The sequence below is a fragment of the Aedes aegypti genome, chromosome 2, assembly GCF_002204515.2.
Source record: "Aedes aegypti strain LVP_AGWG chromosome 2, AaegL5.0 Primary Assembly, whole genome shotgun sequence".
In the NCBI taxonomy this organism is placed as follows: Eukaryota; Metazoa; Arthropoda; class Insecta; order Diptera; family Culicidae; genus Aedes; species Aedes aegypti.
The window spans coordinates 68,586,404-68,606,527 of NC_035108.1; the positions used below are offsets into that span (position 1 = coordinate 68,586,404).

Consider the following 20,124-nt stretch of genomic DNA (forward strand, 5'->3'; position numbering starts at 1 on the left):
TGTTTTCATCGTTCGCATTAAAGTTTTCGAGAAAATATCAAGTATTGCAGAAAACGAAGAGAAATAATACTCACTACTGACTTTGCACCGAAGTCGAAAACGCAAGTTTTTGATGATCAGAATGGCTGATAATAGAAGTGGAAACAATCGACCGATATGCAAACAATGCACCACACCGATCGAGAGAGATGCTGACAGCGTTGCTTGTGAAGGTTTCTGCCACAATGTATTTCATATCATTTGCGCAAAACTACATCATGAGATAGTTTCTTGTTGCCGATCTACTCCTAATATTTGGTGGCTTTGCAACCAGTGCACCCCGCTAATGCGCGAGATGAGAAATGAACGTATTTTGAATACAAAATCGAAGTCTGCTATTCCTCCAGAAAAGGTGGATAACCCGAAAGCTACTCCGATGGATGAGAAGATGAACTATGATAAGGAAATTTGTGAGCTGAAACGCCAAATCGGAATCATTCAGGAGAATCTTTCGAACGCTTCAATCGCAAAAGCGACTGATGAATCATTTGCCAGCCTGAACCTGCACCCTCCGATAGCACGATCCTCGCCGCTCTCTTCGCCGCAATTGTTGCATGGGACTAAACAAACCAGTACATCAAATGTAACCGCCCCTACGAACGCACCGGGTGAAAAATTTTGGCTGTTCTTCACGAGGATTAAAAACGATGTAACCGAGCTTACGATGTCCAGGATGGTTCAAGAATGTCTCTCTTCAGATGCCCCGATCGAAGTAAAAATGCTTGTCCCAGCGTGGAAAAATCCATCAATGTTGCCCTATATCTCATTCAAGATTGGAATCGATGTCAATTTCAAGGAAGCTGCTTTACGTTCATCAACATGGCCAGTTGGATTATGCTTTCGAGAATTCAGGAACTGTGTTTGGGAACCTATTTCTTAGTTAGTTTATTCTATTAACGTTAAAGACAATGCCTTTGTGTTTGCAATAACTGTGCCTGTGTAACGTACTTACCTTGTGATAATTGTTATAATTTGTTCCATTCGTTTAATAGGTGTTGCTGCCTTCTAGTGAAATACTCATTTACCCACCCCAATTTTCAATTAGATCACAAAGATCCGTTGAAATAATTACGAATAAAAATAAATAAAAAATAAATAAATAAGAGCATACTCATATACTGTTATTCACATTGTTTATAAGTTTTACTAATCATGCTGGTCAACATTTTAAGTATTAGACACTGAAACTTTTGTACGATTTGTTGTTAATCAAATGTTCAATATTCTACTAAAATGATGGCTACAACCTATAGAAGCATTTAATTGGTCAATTGTTAAACTTCTTATGTGTTGTAGAACAAAAGCTACTATATTAGCATTTTCGGAGGTTTATTTAGCTCTTATTCAAAACACAAACTGCAAGTGGAATAACAGCTTTTTTATAAGCGGAAATTAATTTTATTCAATTAATGATTCAACTAAAAATTTGTTCAGCAATGGTTGCTGCTATGCAGCTTGTATTAAACACGTAAGTATCTTAAAAGCTACCAATTGTTCCTTGGGTTATCAGCTTCTAAGGAGGTTTCACTTTATCACTTGGGCGGGGATCGCGGATCGTACCGAACACAACTGGCTACTACGAGCGCCAAGCACAAAGGTTGGGCAATCCAAGTCGGAAACGCGACTCGTCTAAATTTTGTGCTCCGGGAGTGGGTTTTTCCGACGGCATGTCAATGGGCAAGTTTTAGAAAATAAATCTAGCTCTCATTTTATCATTTATTTTTTAAATATTTATTCAATTTAGTTTATTTTTTATTTATGGAACATTTTAAAATGCCCAAGTAATCAAATAGCACTTTAATTCGCCCTCCGTGCTAATATAGGGCTATTATAATGCCGACATGCCCTATATTAGCCGAATAACAGCCCTATAAGCCCAAAAAGGCTAATTAGCGGGCTAGTGGTTACTTGGGTGTAACCATCCATAAAGGTAAGAATTTAAATTCTGGAATCAAATATTGGAGCTACTAAACAAAACCTAGAATGACATCTATTCGTCCAGAATGTTCAAACTTCGCCTCCTAAAGCTATTTGCTGAAACACCGTGTTATTTTTTTTAAGTTTTCGCATAATGGGTATTTTGGAATGATAACTTGGTCTTTTGAGATCGTAAAACTTATTATGTACTATTATTACATGACGTTCGAAAGACATTGAAGTTTGACCAAGAATCAGGGGTGGAATAGAAGGTTTACGCTACATTACCGTCCATTTATCCGTATCGATCACCGGTATCCGAATCTTCGTGGATGTATTTGGAGGTGCAACTAATCCCCAACGTTGAAGAATTGGAATTATGTCAAAAGATATGAGTAAAAGACTGCAACAAAGTTATCCAGGCCTTTTAAAAGTAAAGATTACCCCGTTTCGTATAAAATTTAAAAGCCATTAGATTTTTTTATGTACACATTTTTTATTAGATTCATATTCATTAAAATCGTTCGCTGGTTTTTACATACAAACTAACAAATGTACATACAGCCATGCAACCTGCTAGCTCATTCACGAGATAATTCCCAGCGTCCGTGCCACACTCTGGTAGTCCGTCCTCGCCACATAGCACCCGCTCATGACACGCTTTCCGTTGTAGGCCATCCTGCCGTGTAGCACCCTCCAATTGTCGAAGATCATCACCGTTCCGGGTGTCAACTGGAAGGTCCACGCCATCGATTCCTCGTTGATTTCCGCTCCCAGCTCTTTAAAATCCGCATAAAACTGCGGAACCTGCTCTTGCGGGATCGTTTTCAGAATCGCCCGATCGTAGATGTTGAACCTCAACTGTTCCACCTCTCCGGTGATTATATTGCGCTTGATAATTGGCGCACAGTATGTGTGGTGTTTGCCCTCTTCAAGGTACTCGCCCGTAACCGGATAGTTACAAAGCCGTTCAAACACCTCAGGTTTCTTGAGTCGCAACTGTTCAGCTGCCTTAAAGCCATCGATGAGGATGGTCTGCCCTCCGGACCCCTTGAACTGAATGCAGTGCAGAACCTGCAATCCGGACGCATCACTAAAATAGGTGTTATCCGTGTGAGGCCCCAGGTAGTTCTTGGTATAGGCCGTGTCACTGTGGTCCATCGAATCGCTGAAGGTCCACATCTCGCCGAACAACGTCTTGTGGATGGGGAAGATCCGCCGGACGGCCATCTCCGTACTTTGCGGATTGGCTGGGACCTTCTCGATGAAGGCAACACCATACATGTAGAGACTGTGGACTAGTTTCTTGACTATTTCATCGTCGCACAGCAACTCGTTCAAACTGACTCGGCAGTATTCCGGGCAGAAGCCCATCAGCTCACGGTCCCACAGAGCTGGTTGCGAGTGCTCCTGCACGAGAGATTCCTTGTACAACTGGAACTGTGCGCTAAAGATGAAATCCAGATCGTACGAAGAGGCGTGGTTGTCTTTCCCTGTTGGGGCATCAATAATTGATAATAAATAATTATTATAAATCTATTAGTATCAATGCATTTGCAATTAGACGACAATACAATTACGGGTTGATAAATACCCAGAACATTTTTCCTCTGCTGAAGACGCTATAACTTAATGACTTTCTAATATTTTTAAAACAATTTTATTGAAAATCAAAAAGATTAATTGTGCTAACAATTTCACCCTTCACCCTTCTATACCATTTTTTACTTTTCAGTAAGCCAAAAATACAATGTTATTTTTATTTTTGTTATACCATCAGTGCACCCGCTCATGCTCCTATTACCGCTCACTAGTGTAAAAACTGATTTTTCGTGTGAAAATGCAACCTTTTTTACACGATTATATTCTAGGAACATTAACAACCTTTAAACGAAGTAGAAAACTTCAAAGCCGTTTCTCTTAAAAGTAGGTTTTTCACTTGCGCACCTTTGCTGATAACCCTCTTTATGATGAGTAAATTTAAGACTAAAAGGCATTCCCATTCATTTCAGCAGCCCAGTTGACTATGCAGCTCGCAATTTCAAAGTATAAAGCTCAATTTGTCACAGTAAATATTATTTCAGAAAAGTATCACTATGTTAACTTATATGCGGAAAATATGCTGATACTTTTTTAGCCATGTCAGTGCAAAACCATCTGATTTACATTAATTTGCAATTGAGAGATGAATTAGCCACAATAATAGATGACGTGACAACCTACTTAGCGTTAAGTATATGTATATAAAATAGGCATAAGATTTAATATGTAGCTCCGAAATATAAAGAAAAAAGCCTAGTTTAAAAAAAAAGTGTGCAAAGAGGTAGATACTATGCACTTGTTAGCACAACAAATCCCCTTGGTTTTAAGGATAATTGTATCTAAAAACATTAAAAAGTTACCAAGTTATAGCATTTTGAGTAAAGTAAAATAGTTCCAGGTATTTCAGAATTAAGAATCTACTTACATAAAACATTGAGCGCGCCGTCTCGAATCTCGTAGCTCGAAGGACTAACATCCTCCGGGACGTCCAGAATCGACAGAGATCGTTGAAACGTTTCGTGATTGTAGCACTCGTTACAGCGGCAATGGTCCCGTAACCAGATGTAACTGACCCGGATTGGTTCGTCGGATTCCGCTCTCTTCAGGGTGAGGAAAAGCCGTTCATCGAAAGCCGGTTTTTGCATGGCTGAAACAACAAATGTCGGACAATTTTTGTGATAAGAATGAAACGTGCTCAATGATGGGAAGCTAAATTTGAACTGAGATTTATATAGGTAGGAGCCGATAAGCCTGATGCTAAAGTCGAATGATTCCGAAACGAGAGTGAAATTTGCATTATCACGCATCATCATCATTAGCGTAGTAAGGGAAAGCTTGTGGAAAGGGATTGTAAATATTAAACTAAAACCGATAAGACTATAATGTATGTATATGTAGACTTTGGGAGATTAAAAGTTCTACTGGAATATATCAGGTTTTAGGCTGCTTCGCATACCCGGAACCGCATTATTATCGAACGGTAATGAACCTATTTTTTTAATCGATGATCTTATTTAAAAAAAATCTTTGGTTCAAATATATTCTATCGGTAAAAATTAAAAAATAGAAAAACAAAATAATGGGTGGACTTTCAATGCCATGTATTGAGAATATATTTGGTAGCTATCAGACGCTAAATTTATAAAACGACCAAGTGAGAAGACCCTGAAGAAAATAGCATTATCGAGCATAATATTTGTGCTGTTATTAATTAAATGCTCACACGCCATTTGGCGTTACGAAGCCGATTGCATTTCAAAATTGTTTGAGATATGTTTCTAACTTAACAATGTGGTTTGGTCGACGTCAAGAAATCTATTTAAAAAAAATGTATAAGATAGCAATTGCTGCTTAATGACTTAATAACAAAGAAAAAAATATCTTCTCTCTGTTTTTTAAGCAATTAAACGGCATTCTGTTAATGTCGTTACAGTCACAATCAATCAAATGGAACCTATGAACGAGAAAATCGAGCAAATCTTTCGAATCGCCTTGAAAACTGGAAGTTCATCTAACAGATCAGTAGTGTTTTCTTCATTCGGATTTGTTTAAGTCGCATTCGTGTCAGTCTTGTTTAATATCTCAAGTCTTCTAATGTTTCTCTAAGTCATGTAATGCGTGAATTTCTTCTTCTTCTTCTTCTTTTTCTTCTTGGCATTAACGTCTCCACTGGGACAGAGCCGGCTACTCAGCTTAGTGTTCTTTATGAGCACTTCCACAGTTATTAAATGAGAGATTTCTTTGCCTAAGTTCAGGGCTGGTAGCAGTTAGACAGCAAAATAATAGTGACTTTAGTGACCAAAATGATCAAAATAGTGACCAAAAAGTGACCAAATAGTGTCCAAATAGTGACCAAAAAGTGACTTCAAAACTACAAGTATTGGTCATAAAAATGGCTAGAAATAAAATACGTTCTATGTGTATATAAACCAATCTACTGCCCATAACTGCATATTTATCACATTCGTCATTTTTGACAATCGGGTTGACAAAAATAACAGTTTTTGTAGCTTGATCGAATGAGGGATTCCCGAAATGTACGTAGAATTTGATGAATGAAAACCACTAAACTTCAATAAAAAACAATGACATTTTTCTTATTTGATAAAATAGAAAACCATCATTGAAAAGAATAATTATTTTCAAGATAAGATAAGATAAGTACGAAGTAAGAAACACATATTTTTATTTGACTAGTTGCAAAGTTTTAAGGCAAAGTAGACCGTCATTGAAATTTGTACTGGGCATCGATGATTGTGGATAATTCATCTCACGATTGCGAAACAATGAAAACCGCTTGGTTTTGCACTGAGATTACTGAAAAAGTATCAGCATACTTTCTGCATGTAAGCGCAAGTAGTGATACTTTTTCGAATCAATATTACTTATGTTGACTGAGTTTTATCACTTTGAAATTGCGAGCTGCAATGGCATGCAAAATCAACGAATGACGGGCTACTTAGCTTTAATGCTTTTCTCTTCATCATTAGCCATTTTTGTAAGCAAATACTGAGAAAGATAATTTAAAAGTACATCTAAACTTCGATCAATAATTTTCAGTTATTAACTTCTGGCATGATATTCTACAATACCTTCAATTATCTCTAATTGTTTCTTTTGTTCTAAAGTTTTGATGAGTTTTGAAATGTCTGAAGCAAATTGCTTTAATATTATGACTTAATTTTTTACCATACTTCTATTGTCCCATGTGAATAGGAATCCAAGCAAACATGATACACCCGATTCTGTTTTTGCACGGATTTTTTTTTACACGGCCGTGCAAAAAAAGTTTCCATACATTTTTTTCCGCCAAAACCTTATTTTTGCTTGAAACGTCGAGAAATGCTGTTACTTTTTTTGCACGGTTTTTGAAATTTTGAAAAAAGGAATCGGGTGTACTGACATGTGTTTATGGGCAGTATAGAGAATTTGAAAAAAAAACTAAATTATTAATAGTACTCGCTTTAGAAATTCTGTACGAGTTTCTGACAAACTCTTTGAATTTTTTGGTTGTTATTTCTAACCATCTCTGGCTTATTCTCCGGAGGAGTTTTGATGATGTTTGGAAAGGTAACCTGCCTTTAATTTCATACTCATCAGACCACGAAAAAAGTGACTTTAGTGACCATTTTCGTGAAAAAAGTGACTTTAGTGACTTTTTGTTGAAAATAGTGACTTTTTAGTGACCAGGTCGAAAAAAGTGACCAAGTGACTTGCTACCAGCCCTGTAAGTTGCCATTTTCGCATTCGTGTACCGTGTGGCAGGTACGATAATACTCTATGCCCAGGGATGTCAAGAAAATTTCCATTACGAAAAGATCCTGACCCACCGGGAATCGAACCCAGATACCTTCAGCATGGGTTTGCTTTGTAACCGCGGACTCTAACCGCTGGGCTAAGGAAGGCCCCGTGCGTGAATTTACATATCTCGATTACTTTTTCAAATCGACGTAAGTAACTTTTATACGGTTTTGAGAAAATTAATTACGAAAAATCACAATCTATCTTCTAAAACTGTTTTAAAATGAATCACTTTTTTTACATTTTGTTGTCGTGTACTTCGCTCAAATTTTGCATACACTCAGCTCACGTTCAAAAACTAGGTAGTTTCTATTATTTCCCACAAAAATAATTATAAGAAAATGATAAGCCGTTTCATTCAGTTACTTTCGACGTTTTTCTACCAGTGTAAAATCGGCTTAAGTAGTGTTTTGTTTTGATTCGTGGTTAAGTCACTTTGTCTCTCCATACAGCGGGGCGGCGAAAGTAGTGGTTAGGTTGCGAAAATTGAAAACGTTACTTTCGTCGTTTTGTAAATCCGGAAATTAAACGTTCTGAAAGTGAAAAGTTGAGTTGGTACAGAGCGGTACGTGTAGAATTCCGCCTGCTTAACACGTAGGATCGATAAAGTAAGTTTGTATACTTTTTTGACTTGAGCCTGTATGAATAAGTTTTCGAGATATGTCAAAACTTTTTTTTTCAAGCAAAATATAACTCATATAACAAAAAGATTGTGAAATCACAAAAATCTAAATGCAGCCGGCTTCCTAAAGCCAAATGGCTCATGAACTCTTTTTGCTTAGTTACTTTACATATTTAGAGGCTTATATTTAAGGGACGGTCCATTAATTACGTAAGACAAATTTCGGGATTTTTCAACCCCCCCTCCCCCCATGATAAGATTTTTAGTATGAAAATCCAAAATAAATGGCGCGTAAGAAATCTCTAACCCCCCCTCCCCCCATAACCCCTTACGTAATTAATGGACAGCCCCTTAATACTAAACGTAAACTCAGATGGTTCCCGCAGGAAGTATTCTTTAAAAATCTTCAAAAATGTATTTATCAAGTTTTCACCAATAGAATATTTAGCATCAAGTAGGTATTTTCTAAATGGTAAGACCATAAACTTTAACTCTGTGAAAAAAAAATTCAGGTTCATTCAAGTTAGATAATAATACGATTCCAGATATGCATGTTTGGGCACTTCAGGAGTTAATCATCAATACAGGGCTGGTAGCGATCAGACAGCAAAATAATAGTGACTTTAGTGACTAAATTACCAAAAAAAGTGACCAAATTGTGACTAAAAAGTGGCTTCATACCTACAAACATTAATCTAAAATAAAAGTTCAGAAACGAAAGTGTGATCCTTATAACTAAAAATATTAACAAGCCTACGCATTATGTAAAATTAAAAAAATAAACAAAATTACGTTCACAAGTTATTGCTTTTAACTTATACAGATAACTTAAAAGCTATAAAACATCATCAAGGGACAAAGTGTGTAATAAAAATTCTGGTAAATCTTGTACGGGCGCATACAAGCTAGGCTGCAAAAGCTAGGCATACGCTACAACTTTAAATCTCAAATTCCAGTCAGTAGTGAAAATCTACTGGAAGTTCAAAATTCATCAACTCTGAAGAAAGAAATTATGGCAAAACTCTTTGGCATCAATGTCAAACTCAATCGTCAAAATTCATTAAAGCTTTTTCATATGAGCCTCTGTACGTACCATAAATTCTTTTGTTCTCTTGACTTTCACTGTGCGCCGTGTGTTGGTGCTGTCGAACAGTAAAAGTCAAACGTTTTATAGCATGCATAGGCTCATGTCAGAGTTGCGGAAAGAGTTTCTGGAAAAAATGCTTTGGGGCGCGGCCAGGGTAGACGCAAAACGAGAAGCGAAGCGAAAACTGCATGGGCAGGAAGGAATTATTAATAATGAAATGTCAAACTCCAAACGATTTTTGCTTACTTTCGCGTGAGACGCGCCCTGGCCGACACCTTACGCATTTCTTGGAAAATTTCAGAAATAGTGCAAGAGTAAGGTTGTTTAACGACCCTTACAAAAATTGAAAATGAATTTCTGGATGTTCTTGTGGAAATCCCAGCAGAATCGAAAGTTTAAAAATAGAAGACGAAAAAACCTAGAAGGAATTTATTTGAAATTCGACCCTTACTAACTCACAAGATAGCTTTAAAGCTTTATATATTTTCGATAAACTTCTCATTATTGAGATTTTCACCAGAACCAGAACCAGATATTCTGTCAAAAATGTCTGTGCAGAATTCATCCAGAAAGTTAGTAAGAGCCCTTACCTACCTAGACACTTAATAGCTGACAAAAAAGTTGGGATTAGATTAATAAAAACCAGTAAAACATTGCTGTACTGCTATTAAAGTTTGAGAAGCTGATTCAGATTATTGTTGATTTATCACAGATCACGAAAATAGTGACTTTAGTGATCATTTCTCTGAAAAAAGTGACTTTAGTGACTTTCTGCTGCAAATAGTGACTTTTTAGTGACCTGGTCAAAAAAAGTGACCAAGCCACTAAAAAGTGACTCGCTACCAGGCCTGTCAATATTAACTTCCTTTTCCAGATCAGCCTAGGCAGCGATTATTTCATTTACCTAAGAATAACACTACGGAACGCCTGTTCCTTGAATGATCCTTGGAGGAACCTTTAGAGGATATTTTAGGTTTTCTGAAAGAATGCTTGGATTGAGAAAGTCCAAAGAAATTTTTCAATGGAACCCCTGATGAGGAAGGAGTTTTTAGAATGTATCTGAAAATAAATTCGTGACGGAATAGTAGATTTTTTGAAGTATTTTTGGAGTAATCCCCGTAAAAATTCATAGAAGTATCTCTGGAAAACTTTCAAGAAATTACTGGTAGAACACGTAAAGTGATTTTTGATTGAATATCAGGATAAATTCAAGAATAAATCACGGGCAAGACTGCTTACTAAAAGTAACTTTTTTTTTTAATTTACCGTAAGGACGCCATTCACCGCTCATGCTCCATTCAACGCTCATTGAATTATTTTGAAAAATCTGAACAAATTTTCGCAATAAAAGTCATCAACATGTATTAGTATACATGTATGATATATAGAAATTCATATGATTTAATTTTATATACTATTTATTAAAATAATTTTAGGCTGTTTAAGGCGGTAAACATGAGTTGAACAATTATTTTATTATGGCAGATAGCTGCCACGCTTTAATATGTTGTTGTACTATAGCACAAAGATAACAACCAGCTAATGAAAGTAATTTAATTCCAACTAGTTGTGTATATAGAGCCTCATACTTAGAATGGGCGATGAATGGCGCCCTACACATGTATCATTGGCATACATGTTATTCGGTACCATTATACGTTGTTCACATTTCAACTTCTTTCCTACAAAAAACAAATGTTTTATCTTGCGTTTAGCGGCGCGGTAAATGGCTGGGCATGGCGTACCATTGGTATCTCGCGTACCTACAGGAATAAAATAGACCCCTTTGTGCGGTCCTTAGCCTCTTGCCCAGCAACTCCTATCCCTACCTCCTCGTGGTACTGGCCAGGGGCTTTTGCCTTTGCAAACCTGGAGCGTCTGTACTCCATGTTAGGAGCGGCTCATAACAGCGTCTGTTCCCCATGTCAGGGGCGGCTGATCATCGTCCGAGTGCCGGAGAAGGACTCTAAGCTAAACTGCGCACTATGGCCCTCCGAACATTTAGGGGGAATGGTCCTCCGGAAATCTAGGGGGTTGGTGTCAGGCCCTGCAAGCCAACCGTAAAAACACATCAGCACAGGAACGTCAACGAGAGAATACGGACCGGAACAATCGGCAAAGACCACAGCGACGAAAAAGGACTAGCGATTGGAAACTCGGTACGTGGCGTGGAACAGCAAATCTCTCAATTTCATTGGAAGTACTCGCATACTCTCCGATGTACTGAAGACCCGCTGTTTCGACATCGTAGCGCTGCAGGAGGTGTGCTGGACAGGAGCATGCGAGGAATTTCCAGGGTGTCCATTCAAAATCAGTTTTCAAATTCCCGGATTTTTCCCGGATGCCCAAAAATTTAAAACCGGATGACATCATGGTCCTTGTGACTGATGACCCAGACATTTGTATAGAAGGTTGTGATATTTGTTTAGACCTTCAAAATATTTGTTTTCAAACATCAAATGCATATTTTTGTTTTCACTTTAAAAAAAACTTTATGCAGTTAGATCATATCAGACACCATTGCATTGGTCAATATGTAGATTGTCCAGTATATAGATTGTCGAATAATGGAAAATATTAACAAGTTCCTAAAATATTTACTATAAAAAATGTAACTGCAGTTTCATAAATATTGTAACAAATAGATTAGAGGATTATGTAAACCTATTCCTCTTAGAAGGGATTTACGAATTCTCCAGCTGCTTTCTATTGGATGATAAATATTGAGTATAACGAATCGATCAAAACATTTGCAAATCTCCAATTTTTTCGTACAAACTGGTCAAATTTGGAATATTTAGGAGTTTTTTAAAGTCCTCAAAATGCTGTGGTTTGTAAACTGACAGCTTCAATTTCCAAACAGTTTTGGACAAACAGATATACTGTTGATTGAAAAATATAATAGACAAAGTAAAGATTTTTAGCAAACTTTACAGAACTGAAAATTTGTTGAAGTTCAACTTACACCAGGTCTTAGTTTTTTTTAGAAAACATCAATTAACTTTTCTTACAAAAAGATCTCTAGTATATTTAAAAAAGCCTTGAAAAAAAATGTTTGGCACAGTAAAAATAACCTTTCAATACTTACAGTACTTTCATTCGAAAGGGTGAAGAATACCGTGCATAAATTAAAAATCATAGGTGACATTTAAAAATAATATGAAAAAAAGTTAATTATTTCTACAAAACGACAAAATTTGACATGATCTCGTTTTTGAGTTATTGCATAACTTTAAAATGATATCATGCAATAAAAAAAACTTTAATGGCTTGCTTGCTAAAAAGACGTAAATCCAAACAAATCCATCAACGATTTTTCGAAGAATGTCGTCAAGAACAAAACAAAAATCTGCCCCTTGAATTCATACTGGATCTTGCAAGCTATTCGTTATCAAGAACAGTAAGAATTTGGTAAATCTACAGAAAACCATAAGAAATCTCGTCAGGGACCTCATAAAGACTGTAGATTAATTAAGCAATAGGATGTCCCAGAAAGTATGGGCACGACTTCATCATGCTGCCATTTCAAGACTAGTGAAAATGAAAATCTTATTGTTACACATTTGATTACTGTACCCAACAAGAGTAGATTGCGATTTTTTAATGTTCAATTTATTTGTTAATGTGTTGACTTTGTAACATTTATTTGAAGCATCTTCTACCAGTCTTGTACGAATCGCGTTATTTTTGAGCGACTTACAAAATTTGTTCCATTTCAAAAATAGCGAAAAAAAATTAGCAACGATATGATAATTGATCGGATTATCATTTATTCAAATTGAAATTTTAAACTTAAGCATAACAAATTGTAATTGTAATTGTAATTGCTCGATCCACACCCTGGCAGACATCCGTCCGCCTATCTAGACACGGGCTAGGTGAGGACCTACCAAGCCTCCCCCGTTAACATGTCCTATACCGTTTAGCACACCGGGATCTTCCACAAGCAGGCGCCGGTATTTAAAGCGGTCCCACAGGTTTCAGATACATTAAATAGATATAGTCCCTCTGGCACTAAACCGAATAGCGCCCTCCACATCATCACCAGCACTGCCCATCCCGCGCGCCAACAAAATGCCGGAAGTAGCGTGCCGTGTAGCACATCAGATGTTTTACACAGCACACCACCTCCGACACCATGCTCAACGTACAGCAAAGACAGCGCTGATAAAAAGCGGAATGCGTCATTCGATTCAGTACCAGAGGGACTATAAATGTAACGAAGAGGAAATGAAAAAGATAGTAGAGATGGTTTGGCTGTTGGATTGCTGAAACGAGAAGAAATAAATAAAGTTATCACGTTAAAACGTGGTTTTTATAGTTAAATAAATGTATCGATAGTTTCTCATCTGTTTCTTTTCCGTATCGTAGTTGCGTCGATTATATCCAACTCGAGTTTTATCGTCTCCGCTCGGGCAATGAGGACCGCGATGAAATGAAAATATAAAAATATGAGCATTAGTGTTTATCTATTATTTAATGTGGTTCTCATTTGCTTTCCAATACCTAAGTAACATGTGAACTCTGACTCTATCAGAAAATTCTAATAAATTATAATTTATCCTCCTACACTTCCCTAACTCAAAGTATCTCTATTAAATAAAACATTTACAAGTGCAAAAGCGCAAATAATAATCAAACAAATACCCCAAAATTCTTTTTCATTGTACGACAAACATTTCAAAACAATTACGAAATGCTAAAATTCAACAATAACTACCCTCAACAAAACTTTCATTCAATCACCCTTAAAATACCTACACAGTCATCAGTAGACCCTGCACTATAATAACCTCCTAATATAACGCAGAGCTAAAAATGCTCTCTTGCGTTACACAATCTAAACAAGAAGCCATTTTCAAATAATTCCCATAATTTGTGCGCGGCAAAACAGATTCCACTTTCTACATAATGTAACCCAGCATGAACAGCTGCCCAACTCTCCAGATCTGCGCCCTCCAAGTTCCAAGGTGCTGCTGCCTTACGTTGAAAACTTCTTTCCTCAAAGTCTGTCTATCAATTCCGAACTCTATTGCATTCTACCATACCAATCAGACCCTATTCCTGACTAGACACAAAGTCATAACCCCAATGTGATGGATTTACCCAGTAAATCCACAACCTTGTCATAACCCCTTTTACGTTAAGCAATCCTCGAGAGTCATCCATATTGATGCTTAGCAAAAAAAAAATATAGGTGTCAGTATTCAATCCACAAATTCCAAATTACACCACATTACGTTGGTCCGTTTGGCGTCGCCGGTGGATAGCTGTTCTGGCATTCGTTTCTTTCAAATTTTACTTCTGTCCTCCCACTTTATCAATACGAATGTTGACGAATCACGATAATCTGAAGATCGTGACCAGAACGGAGGTAGGATTTATCACTAGGGACCAACCACCACCTTAAACTTAAGCATAACAAAGCCAAAAAAAAAAATCAAACAAAAAATTAAGTAAAACATCCTTGAAACAATGTACTTGAAATCACCACGGCGATAGATTTTGATAAAAACATATTTTACTAGTTTAAAAAAAAACAAAATATAGGGTCTGTGCTGACCAGATAAGAATTGATTTTCTAAAATCAAAAATACAAAAATATAAAAAAAGTCGTGCCCATACATTCTGGGACACCCTATAGTAAACCAAACAAGGCTTCACCAAAAATCAGTAATAGCGTCTCTAGGAATCCACCAGGAAGTCCAGGATTTCAGTAAGAAACCACTCAGATTTCCTAAGAAATTTCACAAAAAAAATAATTTTTTATCAAAAAAAATTATCAAAAAAAAAATTTTGAAGAATTTCCAAAAAGTCTTTTATGGAATTCGCAAAATATTCGCTCCGATTTCCGTTAGGATTCTTACAAAGATATTATCATTTTCATGAGCCTTAATGGAAATTTGTTAAGCATTTTCCTATGATTTCCTATGATTCAATTCAATTCAATAATATTCAATGTCTTCAGCCAGAAATTCACAAAAGATCTAAAAAGGAACCGGTGAAAAATGTGAGAAAAAATTTCCCAGATATCTTCTGAAAACCAATGACTTTTTTACAGGATTTTGCTAGAAAAACTAACTCCATCAACTCACAAAAAGTCATAATGTCAGTTTTGATACAAAGTGTGAATTGTTAAGCAGTCGTGTCCCCCTTACAAAATATTCTAGTTTCGCCCGTATTGCTTTTCCCGGTGTGTTCGACAATTTCCCGGGTATTTCCCGTATTTTTCCCGGTCATTTGGAATTCCCGGGTTTTTCCCGCTTTTCCCGGATTTCCCGGATGGATGGACACCCTGAATTTCAAAAAGAACTAATGGAGGAATCTTTGGAAATATTCCTGGTTCAAACCCTGAAATCATTTGTGATTACTGGAAGGATCCTTGAATAAAATTCTGGAAATCTAATTTTCTCGACTGACAGGATTTTTAAAGGAATACCTTCCCGAATACTTTTCCTGAAAGAATTTCTGGAGCAACCCACGAAGGAACTTCTGGAGGAATAGTTACAGGAAATCCTGGATGCGTTCTTGGAGAAATATTTGAATTTTTTGAAAAGTAATGAAGAAATTCTAAGAGGCTTTTTTGGAACCATCTGTAGAAACACTATTGATGGAATGCGTAGAGGGATTCCATGGAATATACAATTTTGACTACGCCTCTGTCAGCCAATCCCCGCAAAGCTGACCCTTGGCATCGCTTATCATGCGTTGTTAAACCAATAAAAAATAATCAATCTTACCACTTTCCGCTTCATCCTCTTCTTCCTCCTTGAACAAGTTCTCGTCAAAGAGGACTGCTCCACCGCTCATCTTTTTCTTCAATTTCTCCAGATTTTCCGGCGTACATTCCAACAAGGCCAACACTCTGCTAGTTACTGGTTTTTCATTCTCCTGTGGTGGTTCTTCACAGCTCCTGTCCTCCGCTTCAACCGCTTCCAAGTCCTTCGAGGCACTTCCGTTTGGTGCCTCTTCAATATCTGTTTGCGTTTCCACCGAAATAGTTTCGATTTTCCTTTCCCCGATGGGACGTATCTTCATGATTGTCTTTTGAGGGGACAGCACTTTAACCCTCTTCAGAATGAGTGGATCATTTTGAACGGATTGTACTTTCTCCGGATCCGAGATTCCTCCTTCCACTTTAACTATGTTCATCTTTTTCCGAAATCGGAAAATCTTTGCAGGCGTACTTCCCGCCATCGTACTGGCCTCGAAAATTCTTTTTTGCCCCGCCGAGAGCACCATCGAGTTAGGTACCCTCACTGTAGCCGGATTTTGCTCCTCTACGTGGTGGTCCACTTGAACCGGAACGGTTTCTTCCAAAGGATCTCCCGTAAAGCTCAGCATGTTTTTCTCGTCGGATTCACCCACCCCCACTCCATCCGTTGGAAACGATTGCACTTCCAAACTGAGCGTCACCACATTCGAGCCAGAATCGCCCACCAAGGGACGCCCCATCGGAGGAATCGTCCGGTTTAATCCTTCGGGATCACACAATCCCCTCAAATTCAACGACGGATTAGCCGTCACGTTTAAACTCCTGGAAATTTTGTTTTTGTAATCGGAATCGCGGAAATGCCGACTGCAGACAAAGTGCCGTCCCCGGATAGTGTCTACGTCGAGTGGGCCCAGTTCCGGAACGTTCAGGATTGTCTTCCACAGTTCGGCGCGTTCCCGATCCGAGGGGAACTTGTGCACCAGTTCGAACTTTTCGCCCTGACAGCAGGGCACTATACAGGGGCGCGGTTTGGCCATCGTTGTTCCCCGGGTGGTGGATATTCTCGCCGGAACAACCGGTGAAAATCCGTTGCACTGACTGCGGATTGACGGAGAAAACAGAAATTCAAAATAAAGTTGTTTACAAAACTGACATTTTTTCACTTTAGTACAATAATTTAGAACAGCCAGGGTTGAAGTCTGAATACTGGATGAGCAAAATGAGCAAGCCTGATTTGCTTCTGAAAACTTGACAAACATTAGAGAAGGGCCCACTCACACAAACAAACACCACAGGAAGATTAGTCACAGACAAGCAGACGTCACCCCACATTGATGCGAACCACAGCTCAACCACACCAGAAATGGTCTATGTTCCATTAAAAACCATAGTAAATATGGTTTGATCAACCATAATTGAACAGTAGCTGGTAAAGTTTTGACCACAGTGATTATTGTTTTTCGTAATGGTACCATATCAGTAACGGGTTGTTAAGAATGTTTACCGTTTCAAAATGCGATATTTCTCATACATTTTCGATTGGTCTACATTATTGAAAACATATTTCTAGTGTGTAACATAGTGTAGTGTGCTATTTCAATATCTAAAAAATAATGCGCTCTTGGGCGAGGCTTGGGTATATATAGACAGCGTTGTTCTTGATTAGCCCTCTCGTCACCATATGTTTGATGTGCGTGAAAATGGGCGGAATAGCACTGTAAGAAATAGTTGGTCACATTTAAATTACGCTTATTTGGCTTTAAGTTTTATTCAATAAAAAGTCATGTAATACACAACATTTACAGCTTTTTCTAAAACTATGTTATGAACTGATGCTAGTAAAACTTTGTCTTTGATTCGTTTACTTCTGTTAATTTCGCCCATTTGAAAAAATGTTTACAGACTTATCATAGACTAATAGACGTCACACTCTCATCATTGTCCATCGACCACCTTTCAACCGGTTAATTCAAATCTCGCATAATAGGGTCCTAAAGTCCTGTCCCAATTTTAGTGCCAAACGCTTAAGTTTAGGCCAAAAACGCATGTTTACTCAATTTTCTAATGTTTTCCGTTGGTTTAAGCCCAAAAAACATTTTTTTAGATTTTGTCACATCCTTTGGCTTAAACTCAAATTTTGGGTGTATTTTGTTTTCCGTGTCCCTTACGAAATGTCAGATAGGAACAACCCCAGTGGTCGAACTAAAACCCCTGTGGTGTTTTTGTCGACTAAGCGAACGTCAAACATGATCAAAAGTGTCAAGGTTCATTTATGGACCAAATTTTTAAATTAAAGTTTAAACATGATATAGCCATTATTTGAGCGGGAAAAATTGCTACAGTAGTTACAGTAACATGCTTTTTCGTGTTATTAAATAAAAACAAGATTTCATTAAACATTTTAGGACCCAATTTAGGTAAACGCCCTAAAAGCCATTGGTAATCAAGTGTGTGGCTTGTTGCTACTGAGCATACGAATAAATTTACACGTTATTTAACAATGTTACGATGGAGAGAAGATCCTCCTCTTTCTTCCAGTGGTGATCATCTTGGTCCATTTGTTTATTCATTTGCTTGAAAACAACGAGCTACACACTCGGTTACCAATGGCTTTTAGGGCAAGATCATAAGTTATGTGAGAAATATACGTTGGTGAATTTGCTGGATCAGTTTCGACATAATCCAGCTTTTTACGGGCGCTAACGCAAACAGGCTCGCTTTCTGGTAGGGTTCAGTTGATAAGACGTTTGGCTTGGGTCCGTTCAATCAGAGCTGCCAGATGATTTGATAGAAAATCTGTATCCACCGGGTTAAAAAACCTGTGTCCCATACAAAAATATCTGTGTCCATACAAAAATTGTTGATAAAAAATCTGTGTTCCATACAAATTGAATCTGTGTCAGTATAAAAATATCTGTGTAATACAGAGAAATCTGTATATCTGGCAGCGCTGCGTTCAATATAAAATGACCCAAACCAAACGTCAAATCGACATATCCCTACCAGAAAGCGAAGCCGTTTGCAGCAGCCATTAGCGCTTTTAAAAAGCTGGATAAGTTCACACATTTCAAGCGTTGTCAGCATTTTTTCACCTCCGGATGCAAGATTGCATCACTGCCTAGCTTCTTTAAGTGAAAAAATGCTAACGAACCCGCATCTGATAACTTTTATTCATAGAAGAGAGGATCAATGAAGAGAAATCGATCATGCGGCTTACGCCCTTATTCTAGCACACGCTTGAAATGTCTGAACTTATCCAGCTTTTTACGAGCGCTAATGGCTGCCGCAAATAGCCTCGCTTTCTGGTAGGATTAAACGATATGACATTTGGCTTGGGTCCGTTCAATAGAAATGACCCAAGCCAAACGTCAAATCGCCTGATCCCTACCAGAAAGCGAGCCTGCTTGCGGCAGCCATTAGCGGTTTTAAAAAGCTGGATTATGTCGAAACTGATCCAGCAAATTCACCAACGTGTGTTTCACTACAATGAAATGAATTTTATTGTAGAAACTACTGAATCCATGGTAAAATTGAGAACTGCCCCATCGATTTTCAACCGACTACATTAATCTGTTAACTCTGCAAACATAGTCAACATCACTACAGAAGAAAATATATTCTGTTTATTTAACCAGAGTTGTAGTATTTATGACTAGAAATATTCTAAATTTGACAAGTTTGGCATTATATTTTTGACTACAACGGTGGGTGTCATGGATTGAAATACAATGATTTATAGTGGATTCCGAGGGGGGCGACACATCCAGATATTTAAGATTACAATCTTTGCGATGACCTTTCATCTTTTTGCAGCATCTTATAAAACATCTTTATCCATCTTCATAAATCTACCTCATCTTTCGGCATCTTACATGAGTGTTTTAACGGATTGACTCAGTTGTCATCGATCAGCAACAAAGAGGGAGAACGGAGCTGCATCATTGATGGAATGTTTCCAAACATCATGATAAATTATAAATCCAGCAGGTTTTGGAAGATCACTCAGATATTTTCCTGGGTTAGCTAGTGGTTCGGATTTTGGCCCAGATTCAGCAGGATGCTGATCATTGGTTCCATGATGCGACAGGACGGATTCCTTAACGAACGCTCCAGACTGCCCAAGAAGCTGAAGAACCGAGTATGGAATTAGCTGATCAAGTTTCCCGGCGGAATCGTTTCCGGTACGATCAGATCGGCGATTGCCTTCAAGATAAGAAGTGTCATGTTTAACGCCAGGTCCGAGGAAAGTGGCATGTAGCTAAAGGAATAAACTATTTCGGGATTGAAAGGCTTTGTGGGTGGAGATGGACTGAAACAGTTGGCGTGCCTGCCCGGATAAAAACGTATCATTCAGTGAATGGAATAAACCATTAATGTACAATATAACGTATTGGATACAAT

The 20,124-nt window shown here is 37.7% G+C and overlaps 1 protein-coding gene across 1 annotated transcript; it reads right to left on the reverse strand.

Moving 5' to 3' along the window:
- Window positions 1-2,432: 2,432 nt before the first annotated feature.
- On the reverse strand, window positions 2,433-16,873 carry LOC5572349. The gene is made up of 3 exons (XM_001660258.2): window positions 15,749-16,873; window positions 4,424-4,645; window positions 2,433-3,449 (listed from the first exon to the last, which is right to left on the reverse strand). Exons 1-3 carry the CDS (start codon window positions 16,758-16,760, stop codon window positions 2,542-2,544), a joined length of 2,142 nt encoding a protein of 713 aa, XP_001660308.1. The 5' UTR covers window positions 16,761-16,873; the 3' UTR covers window positions 2,433-2,541.
- Window positions 16,874-20,124: the final 3,251 nt, after the last annotated feature.

Coding starts and splice junctions, on each gene's coding strand:
- LOC5572349 (XM_001660258.2), bottom strand. CDS start 16,760: ATGGCCAAACCGCGCCCCTGTATAGTGCCCTGCTGTCAGGGCGAAAAG. Junction 4,646..15,748: donor AGAGGATGAAGCGGAAAGTG/GTAAGATTGATT, acceptor TTGTTGTTTCAG/CCATGCAAAAACCGGCTTTC. Junction 3,450..4,423: donor CGGCGCGCTCAATGTTTTAT/GTAAGTAGATTC, acceptor ATGCCCCAACAG/GGAAAGACAACCACGCCTCT.